The 14432-nt window shown below is 44.7% G+C and overlaps 1 protein-coding gene across 1 annotated transcript; it reads right to left on the bottom strand.

Moving 5' to 3' along the window:
* Positions 1-1105: 1105 nt before the first annotated feature.
* LOC146424640 (transcription factor Jun-like) lies at positions 1106-14230 on the bottom strand. Its single transcript, XM_085043567.1, has one exon. The coding sequence runs from the start codon at positions 13885-13887 to the stop codon at positions 12589-12591; it is 1299 nt and encodes a 432-aa protein (XP_084899693.1). The 5' UTR covers positions 13888-14230; the 3' UTR covers positions 1106-12588.
* Between the last annotated feature and the right edge of the window lie 202 nt (positions 14231-14432).

Here is a 14432-nt window from a genome sequence, read left to right as displayed (position 1 = left end):
AGTGGAAATCTGCAAGGGATCGTCTGACTAGCGTGTGTAAAGCACAGCCTGAAGCCATGCACGACATGGAGATTAAAAGGCATTAAACAACTCCTGGAGTACTGAAAGAGACACGCTTCACATTTAGAAGTCACAGTAATCCCACACCAAACTGATTATGTGGTCATAAATGTAAGTGCCAACATACAACAGCTCGAACTATGTGTGCTCACAGCTTCCTTCCCCTCCCCTCCCCCAGCTTTGAATGCCTCTGAAATCCCAGCATTCGTGTCTCAAACCAGAAGAAAACATTCCCTCTACTATTTCTTCGGTGCCAGACCTGTAACCCACGCACTCTAGAGAAAAGCCAGGGTGCAGATGTGTGCCGGCGTGCGAGCTGGCACTGCCAGCGCCACCGGCACTGCCGCGCTCCTCAGCTCTCGCCTCAGCTTGGCATCCGCCGAGCATTCTTGGTGGGGTTTGGCACTCACTCCACCCAGCGTCACTAGCTTGAAAGGATGTATCCGGAAGGCAGGGCTGCCTTTCCAGAGCACGGGAGCCTTCAGCTGGGACTTCAGAGCTGTTTTCAGCACGTGGGGATGTTTACTGAATAGTTCTCCTTTGGGAGTATGTCAATATGTATCGATGTGCGTAGAACGACCAGGGAAAGAGAAAGAAATGCCTTATTTCAACAGATTTACTCCAGACATGGTTCAAAACAGTCCAATTCGCAAAAAGGTTTTACTGTCACCCGCTCTGTTGAGCCAGAGAAGTCAAGACGTGGGTAACTGGAGACCCATCCCACAGCCCTAATGACTCCAGTCAGCTTTTCTTAGCAAGGGCCCGAAAGATGATATCATTAGAGGTGGACTGTCTCTTCTCTTTTGCTCTCTATAAGAGTTCACTTTCTGTCTTGCAAATACACGAGCATATAGGGAAGTTATTCCAAAGAGCAACATTTTCACAAGAAGAAATTCATCCCTCCTTGCACTTCAGTATATTTACACGATCAAAGGAAGCAGTGTATCAAGCACGATTTAAAAATACTTCTTTAAAAGCCCAAATCACTATGCCTTAAGCCTACTTTTAAATTTCTTGCTGAAATAATAAAAAACACAGCCAAAAATATGAATATAAAGCAATTTTAATTTTCCTCTAGATATTTATATCAAAGAAATAATACTCATGTCCAAGTACTGTACATACAATATCTTCCTTATAAACTCTGTAGTTTAAAACACATGTACAAAATTGCACATTGCAGTTTGCAAAAAATCATAAATACCTTTTTGCATGTAAACAATTCCAGCACAAGGATCAATGTTATACATTCCAAAATGTCTAAGTGTCTGTTCACAAACAAAAACAAACAAAAACCCCACTGTGATCTCCATAAACGTCCTAATGTTACAAATCAATCATTAACAGATTTCTAACTGATGTACTACACACAGGGATACATAAATGAGTACAAGGCAAGTCGCCTTTTAGTCATGAGTGCTTAAGACAGAGGCTTGGAATACAATCCTGCTGCCATTTAAACCCATGGTATCCTTCCCACAGTATTTAGTGGTAGCAGCATTGAGTTAATTTTTCCAAGATTGCCAATTGCAGTATGCCTTACTTCCAATTCTTAAACAAGTTGGCTACCACTGAACAGTAGGAATTTGAAAATTATTGTAAACACAGTTATCACTGTTGTATATTCAGTAAGTTACAGTATTCTCCTAAACACATCACTAAATTAAGAAAATGTTTTACATTTAATCAAGTGCAAGATGCCCACCAGTATCGTCCACTTTGTCTCAGAAATAAGTATTTTGAATATAATACTACACAGTTAGTAAAAGTAATGTAAAAAAATTACAATGGACATAATCCTCAGTTGTATATTATTAAGCCCTGTAGCTTGATTACTTAAAAAAAAAATCACCACATCAGTAAAAAGGTCTCAGAAGTGTCCTTTAAAATCTCTCCTGACCAAATCCAGCAAATGACTACTACTGAATTTTGTTTCACTACTATGTCCATCTGTGTGCAATGTCCTTGCCAGCACACTTGCTCAAAGACTTTCCAAAATGAATTAGGTTTAAAAGGGTCCATAGAATCCATAAAAAATGATTTGTTTTGTTGTTTGTTTTAGGTTGCTTTTGTGGGTTGTTTTGTTTCATTGGGGTTTTTTTGTTTGGTTGGTTTTTATCTTAATCTATTCACATGCTGGAATTCTATAAAATTCTCCCAGAAGCAGAGATTTTTAAAGGGTTTCTCAGAGGCTTCCTCTGTGCCGGCTAATTTAGTAAGGCAGAATAATAAGGTACACATAAACCCAACTTATAAAAACCCAAGAAAGGATGTAGGCAGACACCCACCCACCAACTAAGCTGCTGGAAGAGCAAAAGCCCAATTTGAACTGCTCTGCTTCCACCTTTCATTTTGAAGAGCTACCCTGAAGGAGAAAATTTCAGTGCCATGCCTCAAGGCCTTTGAAGAACCAGCTCGCATTGAAGAGCTGTAGGAAGTGGCAGTTTGCTCACACTTCTTTTGGACAAAAAGAGAGCTTGAAGATGCTGGTGGTGATGCAGCAGGGATGGGATTTTTGTCCTTTACAGGAAATCCCTTATTCTATTAATCAGCGTGAGGCATGAATCCCAGTAAGGACCACAGAACTTGCATGATCCTACCAGCAGCCCCAGCCCATGACATTGCCAGGTATTGTGATTATAGTACGGCAGATCATTAAGTGTTTTCTGCATCATGGAAGCTCAGCAAGAACCAGAAACCACCAAACATTTTCAAAGCTGGGTCCTATTGCCCAAGAACTCTCCTTTATCTGATGGGAGTTAATTCCTCTGTTGAACTGATAGAAAGACACACTGCACAAAGAAAGATAGATTTCATCTTTCCCAGTCTGCACCTAACCGGAGCTACTCCTTTCTCTGGGGATCTCTTTTGAGTCATATGAGATTAGACATCACAAACACCACAAAGTGGGGGCACATGTGCAGTCTCCTAAACCTCAGAAGGATTTTTCAGTGTAGGCAGAAACTGCAGGAACAACAAGCCAGCAGGAATGATGAGCCACTACAGGAAAGAGAAACTGCCCTGGAAGAAAGTCCCACAACTCCACAGATGGAAAAACACAGACAGCCAAAGAGCTACTTCAGCAAAAGACTTATTCAGCAATACAGACTCAGCCACCTTTACTGGTAAGACCCTGCATAAGGAGTCTAAGAATTACCTTTCAATATCACGAACTAGAGGTAACCTAACAGATTGAGTTTTAAGGCCCAGAAGGCTCAGGACCCTTCACAGTAAAATGTCACTGGTACTGCCACCTTTTACTCTCTCTACACTTCTCCCCTTCTCTCCTTTTGAACTTAAGAAGCCAGTAGACCCATTCCCGATTAAGAAAAGCGAGAGTGGCAAAAAGCAGTGGCTAAATTTTGAAGTGCGAGAGGCCTATGAAGACTTGCCTATCATTTTCTATTTAAAAGACAGGAATTGCACAATACTACATTGCAACACTTATTCCCTTCCCTTTGTCCTGTACAAAGCAGCAAAGCGCAACCAAAGCAAAATCACTGTTGGGAGTGTTTAGATTGACGGCTCACATGTCAGAACTAAGCGTCTCTGTAATTAACAGCAGTGTGCAACAAAGCAAAACAATTCTCTAAGATATATTTGTGTTGGGCCTTTTGTTCCGGGCTTGGGTTTGTTTCTGTGGGTTTTGGTTTGGTTTGTTCTTTTTTTTTCTTGGGGGGCGGGTGGGAGAGTTAACGAAGCCTGAATATTTAATCTGTTACGTGCAGAGGAATGCTCAAGGGGCTCGCAAGAACTTGTTTTGCTGCACGTTGAGCAACACCACATGGCAAAGCCTTGAAATTAGAGCAAATGCTTGAAGACAGGGCGTAGCTGCCTTTTGGATCTTGTCCTTCATGGGCTGCACTTTATTAGAGAGCAGACCTTTGCATCACTAGTCAGCATGCAAACCTGGGCTTTACTTGATGACATTTCAGTAGGGTGGTTGCCATGGCTTTAAATAAATAAGGGTAAGTGTGAAATCACCAGTCATCAGGCCAAACAGGGAGTGGCACAGTTTTTAAAGAAGAGACATTTAGAAGACACTTAAGCAGTAATCACAAAACAAAGTAAGTTAAAAAGCATCCTGAAGAGCAGTCTTAAGTATCTGCCACTTAAACATAAAATAAATGTTACCATTAAATACTGTTTCAAAGAGAAATATAATTTTTTTCCCTTAGATGTATTTTTTTCCTCCTTCCTGGTGCTGATTCTTGCAACAATTATCTCTAACTGTTGCCAATGGGAAAAGGGATAAAGAAGTAAATTTTATTAGACATTACTGGCCTGCTGAGAAAGTAGTATCATACCATGCAGACATACCAGCCTGTGCAGTGATTTCACTTATACGGTGCACACAAAAACTTCCAAAAATCACAGGGATTTACAATACCATTTTAGTAACTGGCAAAAAATGGTTCAGACTGATAAAAATACTCTGGCAGCATTTTAGGATTCCCTATTCTGAAGGTGTTATCTTGCAGACCTTAAATAGGTGCCCCAGCTACTTACGGCTGTAACTTATGTGACATTAGACATAATAAGAACATTTAACTCATTAATAGTATTTTTTCACTATTTCTGTCACCATCCCATGAAAGATATCAAAAGAAAGAATGGCAAAATTTGGAAAAACCCAAGAATTCAAACTCTGTCTCTACTCGTGAAGAATAGCAAGTTTTATATCAGTATCTTCTACTGCTCTCTTTCCATAGCATTTACTAGGGAAAAAGAAGGAGAGTATCCTAAATACACTCTCTGGAACAGCACTAACTTCATTTGACACCACTCCATTGCTTGTGTCCTGCATTATAAGAAAATATGGAGATTTACAAAACAGAGGTATGTGAAAGATTGTCAAGTTCAGTATGTTATCTTTCAAATTACTCAGTGTGCACCAGAAAACTATATTTATTTATTTAGTTAATTATTTTAAAACTGTTAATTCTTAAAGATCAATTTTCCATGTGAGGCAGGAGAAACACATATCCCTTGGGGCATTGGGAAGCTTTCTGAAGAGGACAAGAAAATGGTATCAAACAGCTTCTCAGAGTTCAAGCTACTGGTCATGATTTTTCTCATGTTCAGTCCATTGTCTAAGAACAGGGATGCAGTGAGAAGTCTGACCCTTAACAGCTTCAGCTTTCTCCATCTATGACAGAAGTAATACCACAGTTGTACAACCACTGATTATAACTGAACAGTTTCAAGACAAGCTTCAAGGTACTTACTAGAAATGTTTTCAAATTTATTAAAATAAATTTTGAGGTAACAGTAAAACAGGACTCAACCTAGAAAAGTAACTGGACTTGCAAACAACAAAACAGACAAAGCTTTTTTTTCCTTTCCCCTAGATGGGATGGGAGTCAGTTACTGATCTCCAGCAAGACAGCTCTCTTGACTTCGCAGACCTCATTCAGGTGACTTACAATTCCACCCATAGTTAGTTCTTAACCAGTAAGTGACAGCAGTAGTAAATCTTATCAGCAGTGTGCTAAATATCAGAATCTAGCACTGTATTAGTGCACAGTGAACAGGTCATATCTGTTATCTACACGTTAGCAAGGCTTCAAACCCAACAATTGCTTCAAAGTATTTCTACAGAAATTGTCATGCTTTAGCCAGAACATTCAACCAGAACATTTACTTCTTAAACTATTGCAGACTCTGTTTGTAAGTACTAGAAATTCAGAGCAAAGCTCAATTTACAGCCAGCTATGCTATGGATAAAGACATTTTGATAGCAGAAAAAAAGGTAACATCACACAGGTAATTATTTAGGGTGACTCCCTTACAAACATTATTTAGGATAATCATCCATTCACCATGCAGTAAACTACTACACATGAACTGCAGCACTTCAGATAACATTAAGGCTAAATGTGACTTTAAAATAAATTCCCCTTTTGAGTTGATTTAGCACTGCAAGATTTGAAAGTCCTCTAATTTGACTGGAAATCTAAAAAACCACCTTGTGATCACACAGAGAAATGCAGCTTAGTTTTCTTCTGGAACAATTTGACCACAAAAGAATGTGAAAAACCCCATTGTGTCCTGTTACAGCTAAGAAAATCAATGTCCCTTCCTTTGGCCATCTCCTTTTCTATACATGCTGATGTCTATGCACAACACCTTGACATGTGTTTGCCGGTATCTGTGTGCTTCAGAAGAATTTGTTCATAAAGGTTGGATTTGCTGTTTCTTCAGTTAGTTCTCACTGACTTGAGAGGATACCACCCCACAGCAGGACTCCAGCACAAGAACTAACTCATGTCCCCTGCAGACACAAGACCAAGATTCAGTATTTTCACATCAGTAACACACTTTTGTCAAGACTACTCAACTGAAAATTGCATTTCAATACACAGCATTGGTGTGAAGATACAGACTGGTTTCCTTCCCCCCCACCACTGTTTCCCCAGTGGGACCCTGCAAAGACAACTAGAGCAGGGCATTCTGAGTGACCCATATGCAGCCAACTGTTTCAACAAACAAGCAGAGATTTGGGTTGTGACTGTATTGATGCAGAAAGTAAGCCTTCAGGTATGCAATATCTTAGGAAGAAGCGTTCCCAGACTAAAGCAAGCAGCAAAGATCAATGCCCATAGCAAGGCAACAGGATGGTGTCTCAGAAAGCAGTTCTTGCTATGATCTATGTGTATGCATTTCTATACTCTTTTAGCAACACACAAACATCAGGTTCTCCACTGTGCATTCAGTCTTGCAGTGTTTCTCAGAAACCTACATTTAGCTTGTCACACATGACTAACTCATGGAGAAGTTGCTTCTGTCCTTCCTCCAAGTTACTGAGTCGTATGAAGAGAGAAGTTTCACAGCACAAACAGCTGCAAGACACTTCATAGGATAAAAAGAGACAGATCTCTGAAACACTGAAGAGGAGTAATTATGAATTACTAAAACCTCTTTTCTCCCATAATGTACCATAATGGCCTAAATCTCTATATATTCAAATCTAATTCAACACCTTCAAAGTAAAGTTGCACCATGTGCAGTAAGATTAAGTTTCTCATAAGCTTTAGATTCTGCACTTTGTCACAGGAACATTTATCATTCTTCATCAGGTACACTAAACACTGATGCAACTCCCCAACAACGTGACCATGGCACGAGAAGGATTAGTTAACATTTACAGGATTATTATGCACTGTTAAAGCTTTCTGCCCAAGTTTTTTTCCTGCTAATACAGGTCTTGCCAAATGCTGAAAAAGGTGAATCCCTGACAGACTTTACTGTCCACTTCTGCTGGAAGATAAGCAGTCACTACAGACTGATCAAAAGAAGTGACCAACAAGCATCAAAATAGGCTAAGAACTCTTCAAGACTTATTCTTACTGTAAAATTTCAAACAAAATACTGGAAAAATTGAAGTGGTTTTATACAAATCAAATACGTATGCAGATATGTCATACTCCAACTGGTCTACTTGCTAAACATAGAAACTTGGAGAATTAAGTAAGGAAAGAGCAAAATTATCCAGCAGCAGTTACAGCTGCACATATGAATAAATGCAAATATAACTCATTGCTTTTCCTTTTTTAACTTGCACTTCAGAAGCAGGACACATAGAATGCATCAAAGAATGACTTATGTTAGGAGCAGATTTTTTTTTCTCTTGCATATTAGTCTCAGATATAGAAAAATTTTCTCTAAGAAGATGCTGGATTCAAATAGTCAAGACCTCAGTTATGGTAGCCAAGAAATTATTTTCATCACAATTAGGAATTCAGACATAGCATGCACCTGTACTTTAGACTCTATCAAACAATATTATCCAGTACTTTGGGAAGCATCAATGACTTACATAACTGATTAAAAATTAGTTGCCTAATGAATTTCCACTTTAACAGCTGCAAACTGCAGAATGCCTCAGGGCTTAACCTGGGGAGATCACTTCTTTGTCAAAGGTGAGAGGGACAGTCAATCAGATATTTAAATGAACAAAGGATGCCTCATGACTCTTTCTTTCATAAAGACACGAATACAAACCAAGATAAGAGAGAACTGTCAGCAGGGCCACCCTTGATCTTGAACAGTGCATGTTAGTCAGCAGTGATTACTGACATGCAGTGAAGAGTCCAGATCTGTTGAAATATTTACCTCTTGGAAGACCATAAAAGGCTCATGACAGAAAACATGACCATCACCGCTAGAATCACTCCTCACCATGATCAGGACTTACCGTGTCCTAACACCTACGCTTCTCAAAGTATGCAAAGTACTTGTGTTTTTGGAAAGGCTCTCTAAACAGACCATATGGGCTCGACCTGGAATCACAGTGAAAGCTTTAAGAACAACTCACCAGCTACCCAGACCTGTCTGGAGACCTTGTGATTCTGACAGACTTCACTACACTGGAGACCAAACCAAACTACTTTCCTAGCAATGACATCATTTGAGTCAGTGTTATCAGAGTAGCTTCTTTGCTCTCACAGCAAGCAGAAGCAGATCTGATGGGGGCTCCACCCTCTGCCCAAGGAAGGAGTGAACAAGACTTCCCTTACTGAAAACATTGCCCCTCCTACTTCCCAAGACAGAAAAGAGCTGGTAACAATTCAAATAAATCAAAGTCATATATGAATCAAACTATTTTGCTGTAGCACCTAAATAAGAAGGCACTTCACATCTAAATCAAGACATGGGTTCAAGCACGTTCAAAAACTGCTGAGCAGCAAACGATGTTCACAGGAATATGCATCCAGCAACAAAAACAGACAGAGGAGACTATGTAGTCTCCAGAGCAATTACACCTGGGGCAAAAAACCACAGAGACATGTTTATTTGTCATGGGTTTGCATCTGGAATGCAAAACCAGATCAGAAGGGCATGAGGGTAGCCTGCAAATCAAGTCACGCAGCGTGAGTCTTTGCAAGAACTAGCAAATAGTGTGCACAAGTATAACAAAGCACGGTAGTTTTGAAGGATGAAGAAAAACGCTAAAGAGCGCTGAGCTAACAGTGAACATAAACTGTTTTGTTTCGGAATTTTAATTTTTTTGTTTGCTTTTTTTGGGTTTTGTTTTTGAGGGGTTTTGGTTATTTTCTCTTCTTATGGTAACACACAACCAAGTTGCTTGCAGTTACCGAAAAGGAGCTACATGGATGCAAATCATATAAACAGTCTGGAAAATTTTTACCCAGTATCTATCTTTTAGCATCTCACAGTGACCAAAGTTTTTGGCAGAAAATCAAAACCTAAAGACACATACATTTAGCAGCAAATTGAAGAAAAAAGGCAGACAAAATAGAGAAGCCATATTGAGATTTAGGAACACTCCAGAGCTAAAAGTCAGAGTATTGATATATTTTAGAAGACAGGAACAATAAAGTCTGACAGCTGCAGCAAGTAAGTACTCCTGAGTCTTTTTATATTGTTTTAAAGTGTTAGGTGCTTAGGCTTTCCACTCAAATATGCAAAATATGCTGCAAAAAATGCAGCAACCTCTAGTGGAACCCACTGCTAAAAAAAACCCCAACCACCCCAACACTAGTCTCAGATTTTGGTCATGTCAGTGTTAGACCCTGTTTCTTAGCCTAAATGCCAGATAAAATAAGGCATTTATGAAGATAGCCTGTCACTGTATAAAAAATACGTGTCTTTTGGACAACTCTGCAACCAGAATAGTAGCCTCTGGCAGAGAGCTGGAGTTGCCAGCCTCACTAGGAATCTCTTATCAGTCATCAGGGTAACAGAGCTGGCCTGTCACCACTTCCACCACCAAACATATGTCAGCTAGAACAGAAAGCGGGCTATCAAAGAAGTTACCACATGAGCTCTTTGAGATGCTGGATGTGAGACTGCTCTTGCAGAAAGTTCAAACATGAGTGAGGCAATGTGGGGTGGCTTTCAGCTTTAACATTACCACGCTGAAAAGGAGGAGCTCATTATAAACCTGCTAGACTATAGCCCACTAGAGCCCTGCCCGTGGCTGGGAAGGGGAATTGCAGTGATTTCCACTGCCGTATGGATCCCCACATCACTTGGATATTGCTAATTCATTATGAGCAGAAATTATGAAGCAAGTAAAGAACAAGTATTGCACAGCTGCATTTATCATTGTCCTGTGTTCTGCCACAAGATTTTTACCTAGCCCTCCATCCATTTACAAAGACAAGGACCAAAGCAGCAGTGTTGACCCATGTAATTTTTTATGATTTTTCCAGGATTCCTTAAAAAAACCCCACCTCACTACATATGCAGTAAAGTATCACACATCTATCATGCAGCATTACCTCTCTCACTAGGGAATGACATTCAGTGTGGGGGGAAAAGAGAAGTTTTTTATCAGTTCCTCCAGACTTGCAGCATCTTTGCAGATAGGTGATGACTACCAAAGTAAAAACCGTATTTTTCACGCAGTTATTATGTAACAGGCAGTGCTACAGATTGTATGCTGTATGGTTCAGAATGCCCTTAAGAAGTCTTTAAACCTGTGTTAAGATCAAAATATTTTTTTATCTGCTCATTAGTATTTCTAACAGCAGAAAGTACTGTTACAGGCAATCCTTTCAACCACCAAAAAAGGCTCTGGTGACATGATTAAACAGTTATACAATGATTAATATGGCTTCTACCTAATTTGCATATGCATTAAGAAAAGAAATATTCTTGGAGCATCTCAGCTACAGTAAAACTACACATTTTCATATAATTTCATATATGTGCCAGGAATGACTATGCACTAAAAGAAAAAGCTCATACACTTGATTGCTGCAGCTCAACTTTCTGAACAGATAGCACTCACATATCCCCAATAAAAGCATGAAAAACTGTGAGTCTATCCCGTTCTTACTGAGTTTCAAGTCATTAACTGTAGCCTTCAGAAGAAGTAATAGATGTTTACCAGCTCCTGAGTGGCTTTAACAGATCTGAGCAACTGCTGTACACACAGAGATGTCTATGCCCCCTTGGCTCCTCATATGATTCCCCCTTTTCACCAGCTGGCACCGACACGTATCCCCATGAAAGATTTGCCTCTGAGTTCAAGCTGAGATTTTAGCACAGTTTCAGCGAGGGGAGAGGGCCCCACACTGCAGCTGGATCTGCTCAGGAGAAGCTCTGCCTTCCCCCAGCGGCAGGGCCGGCCCGCGGCCTCCGCACAGAGGGGCTTCTGGTGGGGTGACCGTCACACTCCGACAGACCCTTCCCACTGCACCATCGCCACAGGGCTCGGCAGCGCTGCGATAGCGGCTATGCTCAAAATACACAGGTGCAGCAGAAGCAAGGAAGGCAGTGGCACCGAGCAAGGGACCTAAAGCTTTCAAAAACTTATTGAGGATTATGTCTAATCAGAAGAAATAGTTCCTTTGCTATACTCCTCTACTAGTAAATTCTCGACAAAGAAATAAATCACACCAATTCTTCCCAACCAGAAAAACATTTCACACTCAAGCACTGACTCTTTCTGTCTCCAGCATATTGCAGAAAGTTTCTTTAGAACAAAGTAGACCAAGAAGCAAGATACACAGATTTCTACCAAAAAATAAATCTAGTTCTCCATAATATTTCTGTGATTTATTCAAACAGAATACAATGGAATTATCACCTTTACAGCTAACCCACCCCAAACCACCTGAGCCCTTTTCCGTATAGCACTGAATTGTTACTATACTATGTAAAGAGCACACACTACTGGAATGTACACAGTGAAGGAAAAAAAGAAAAAAAGTAAAGCTCTTTTTGCCAAAGTAACCATTTTCTCTACTAACATGTTATCTAGAAAAATAAGGTCTAGGCAACGTCCAAAAAGTGTTCAAGTTTCAATAAATAACTGTCAATGCCCCAAGTTTGCACTGGCACAAGAAATATGGAGCATACAATTTTAGAAAACTATTCTCATATGACTGAGTCAGCAATGCATTTCAATCTGCTTAAGATTTACAACAAAAATCATTTCCCTCCAGGGTTCAATTTTAAAGCCATGTAAGTGCAAGAGCACCCACACAGCTGTCTTAACTCTCAATGGCAAATTAAAGCTCTAGAGAAAGACAGTATTTTAAAAAAAGTTCTTTATCAATACCAAGAAAATATACATAGCCATATTATGTTTTAAATATATATATACACGCACATCTTTTCAAAAGGTATGATTCTGGCTATTTTTTTTTAAGTCTGAAAAGCTTATCCATTGCTATACAGTTCAGTAAGGTGTATTAGGAAACACACTTTTTATATCCCCCATGAAAATAAAGTTGAATCTTTCTGTAAACAGTAATTTTCTTATTTTCCGAAATCTCTACAGACCTCAAGTACTTCACTGAAAAATTAACAACCACCTGCCCCAGAACCACCCACGGAGACCCTCGCTGCTGAATGTGACATCGACAGAACTCGAGAAACGCTTAGCAACACCCGGCTCCCGCAAAAACGCCTTCTCCGGGCGCAAATAAATAATAATAATAATTAATAATAATAATAATAAAAAATAATAGCAGAAGGGCGGCGGCGGGCGCGCACCTTGGCCCTGCGGTGCCCCCGGGCGGGATGCGGCCGGGGCCGGCGGGGTGTCCCTCCTCAGCAGGCGCTGGTCTCCGGCGCGGCGGCGGCCGCCTCGGTGGGAGTCTCCCGCGGCTGGGCGGCGGCGTGAGGAGGAGGAGGATGCCCGGCGGCGTTGATGTGGCAGCCGGAGGAGAGGTGGCTGCGGACGCGACCCTGCAGCTGGGTGACCTGGGCGCGGAGGAGGTTGGCGGTGGCGGCCAGCTCGGCGTTCTGCCCCTTGAGCGCCTTCACCTTCTCCTCCAGTCGGGCGATGCGCTCCAGCTTCCGCCGGCGGCACTTGGAGGCGGCGATGCGGTTTCGCAGCCGCTTGCGCTCTGCCTTCAGCCGCTCCTGGCTCTCCGCGTCCAGCGGCGACAGCGACGGCGGCGTCGGCGCGCTGCTGCCTGCCTCCCCGCCCGCCGACGGCGGCACCTCGGGCACCGTCTGCGGCTCCTCCAGGGACCGCGCCGGCGGCAGCCGGCCGCTCCCCAGACCCGCCGCCCCGAAGGCCAGGCCGGGCGGCGGCGGTGGGGCGGAGGCGGAGGGATAGGCGCTGCCCGAGGGGCTCAGCGGCCCCGCGGGGTTGAAGCCGCTCAAGTTGGTGTAGACGGCCGGAGGGTCGGCGGCGGCGGCGGCGGCGGGGGCTCCCGGCGGCCCCGGGCGGGCTGTGCAGCAGGGTCCCGGAGTGGAGAGCGGCGGCGGCGCCGCCAGGAGCTGGTTCTGCTTATGCAGGTCGGCCAGGGCCTTGACGAAGCCGTCGGCGAAACCCTCCTGCTCCTGCGTCACCGGCTGCCGGTAGAGGAACGGCCCCGCCGCCGCCGCCCCGCCGCTACTCGCTCCGGGTGCCGTCGGCCCGGGGCTGCCGGCGCCCAGCCCCGCGCCCCCCTGGATCAGCAGCTGCTCCAGGTCGGCGGCCGGCGGCAGCTTCAGTAGCGGCAGCTCCGCAGCCGACCCCAGCGCGGCCTCCGGGCCGCCGCGGGCCGCCGCCGCCCCGCCACCGCTCCCCGTCTCCGCGGAGCCCGCGGCGGGCGGCGGGGCGGCGGCGGCGGCGGGCGGCGGTGGCAGCAAGCGCAGAGCCGCCGCGCTGCCGCGGGCGCCGGCGGGCGGGCGAAGGGCGAAGGGCCCCGGGAGCGGCGCGGGGGCGGCAGCCGGCAGGTCCCGCTTCTTCCCGGCGCCCAGCAGCAGCTTCTGCCCCGCCGCCGCATCGGCTCCAGGTCCGCCGGCGGTACCGAAACCTGGCAGCGGCACGAAGTCGGGCAGCAGCTCCAGTCCTTCCTCGGGGTAAAACGGCGCCTCCATCTTCACGGCGGATCGCCCGCTACGCCCGCCGCTCATGCTGCCGCCCTCGCCGGCCGGCGGCGGCTCCGGCGCGGGGCGGGCCGGGCTGGGCGGCTGCTCCGCGGGGCCGGCCGCCCTCGGCTGGCAGCGGGGACTGAGCCGCCTCCCGGCGCCGCCGGACCCGCGCCACGCCCCGGGCCCGCTGCCCGCCCCGCCGTCGTCGCCTCCCTGCTGCCGCCGCCGGTCCCCCGCCCGCTCCTTCCCCCGCCCGCCGGGCTTGCGCGGAAAGGCTTCCCGGTGGAGAGTCCGTGGGGAACCCACGCTGTTCCTCCCCCTCTTAAACTCGCCCCGCGACTGCGGTGTGGGAAAGAAGGCAGTGCCGGAGCCTTCGTCCGGGGAACGAGGGGTTTCTCGGGGCCGTCACTCCAGCCAGGGGACGAGTCCTGCAGGAGGAAAGGGAGCAAGGGCCACACGTGGCCGCTGCTGGGGACAGGTGCCGCTTTGTGATGGATGGGCGCAGGACAGTGCAGGTGTCGAGGACTAATGATTCCCGACAACACAGTGCTGGGAGTCTGAGGGGGAAATGCTTGGCCATCAAGAAA

This window comes from Lichenostomus cassidix, chromosome Z (assembly GCF_008360975.1).
Source record: "Lichenostomus cassidix isolate B80296 chromosome Z, HeHo_3.0, whole genome shotgun sequence".
Lineage (NCBI taxonomy): Eukaryota > Metazoa > Chordata > Aves > Passeriformes > Meliphagidae > Lichenostomus > Lichenostomus cassidix.
Note: the sequence above shows the minus strand (reverse complement) of the source record. Positions and strands in the feature narration are given on the sequence as shown.

Coding starts and splice junctions, on each gene's coding strand:
- LOC146424640 (XM_085043567.1), bottom strand. CDS start 13,887: ATGAGCGGCGGGCGTAGCGGGCGATCCGCCGTGAAGATGGAGGCGCCG.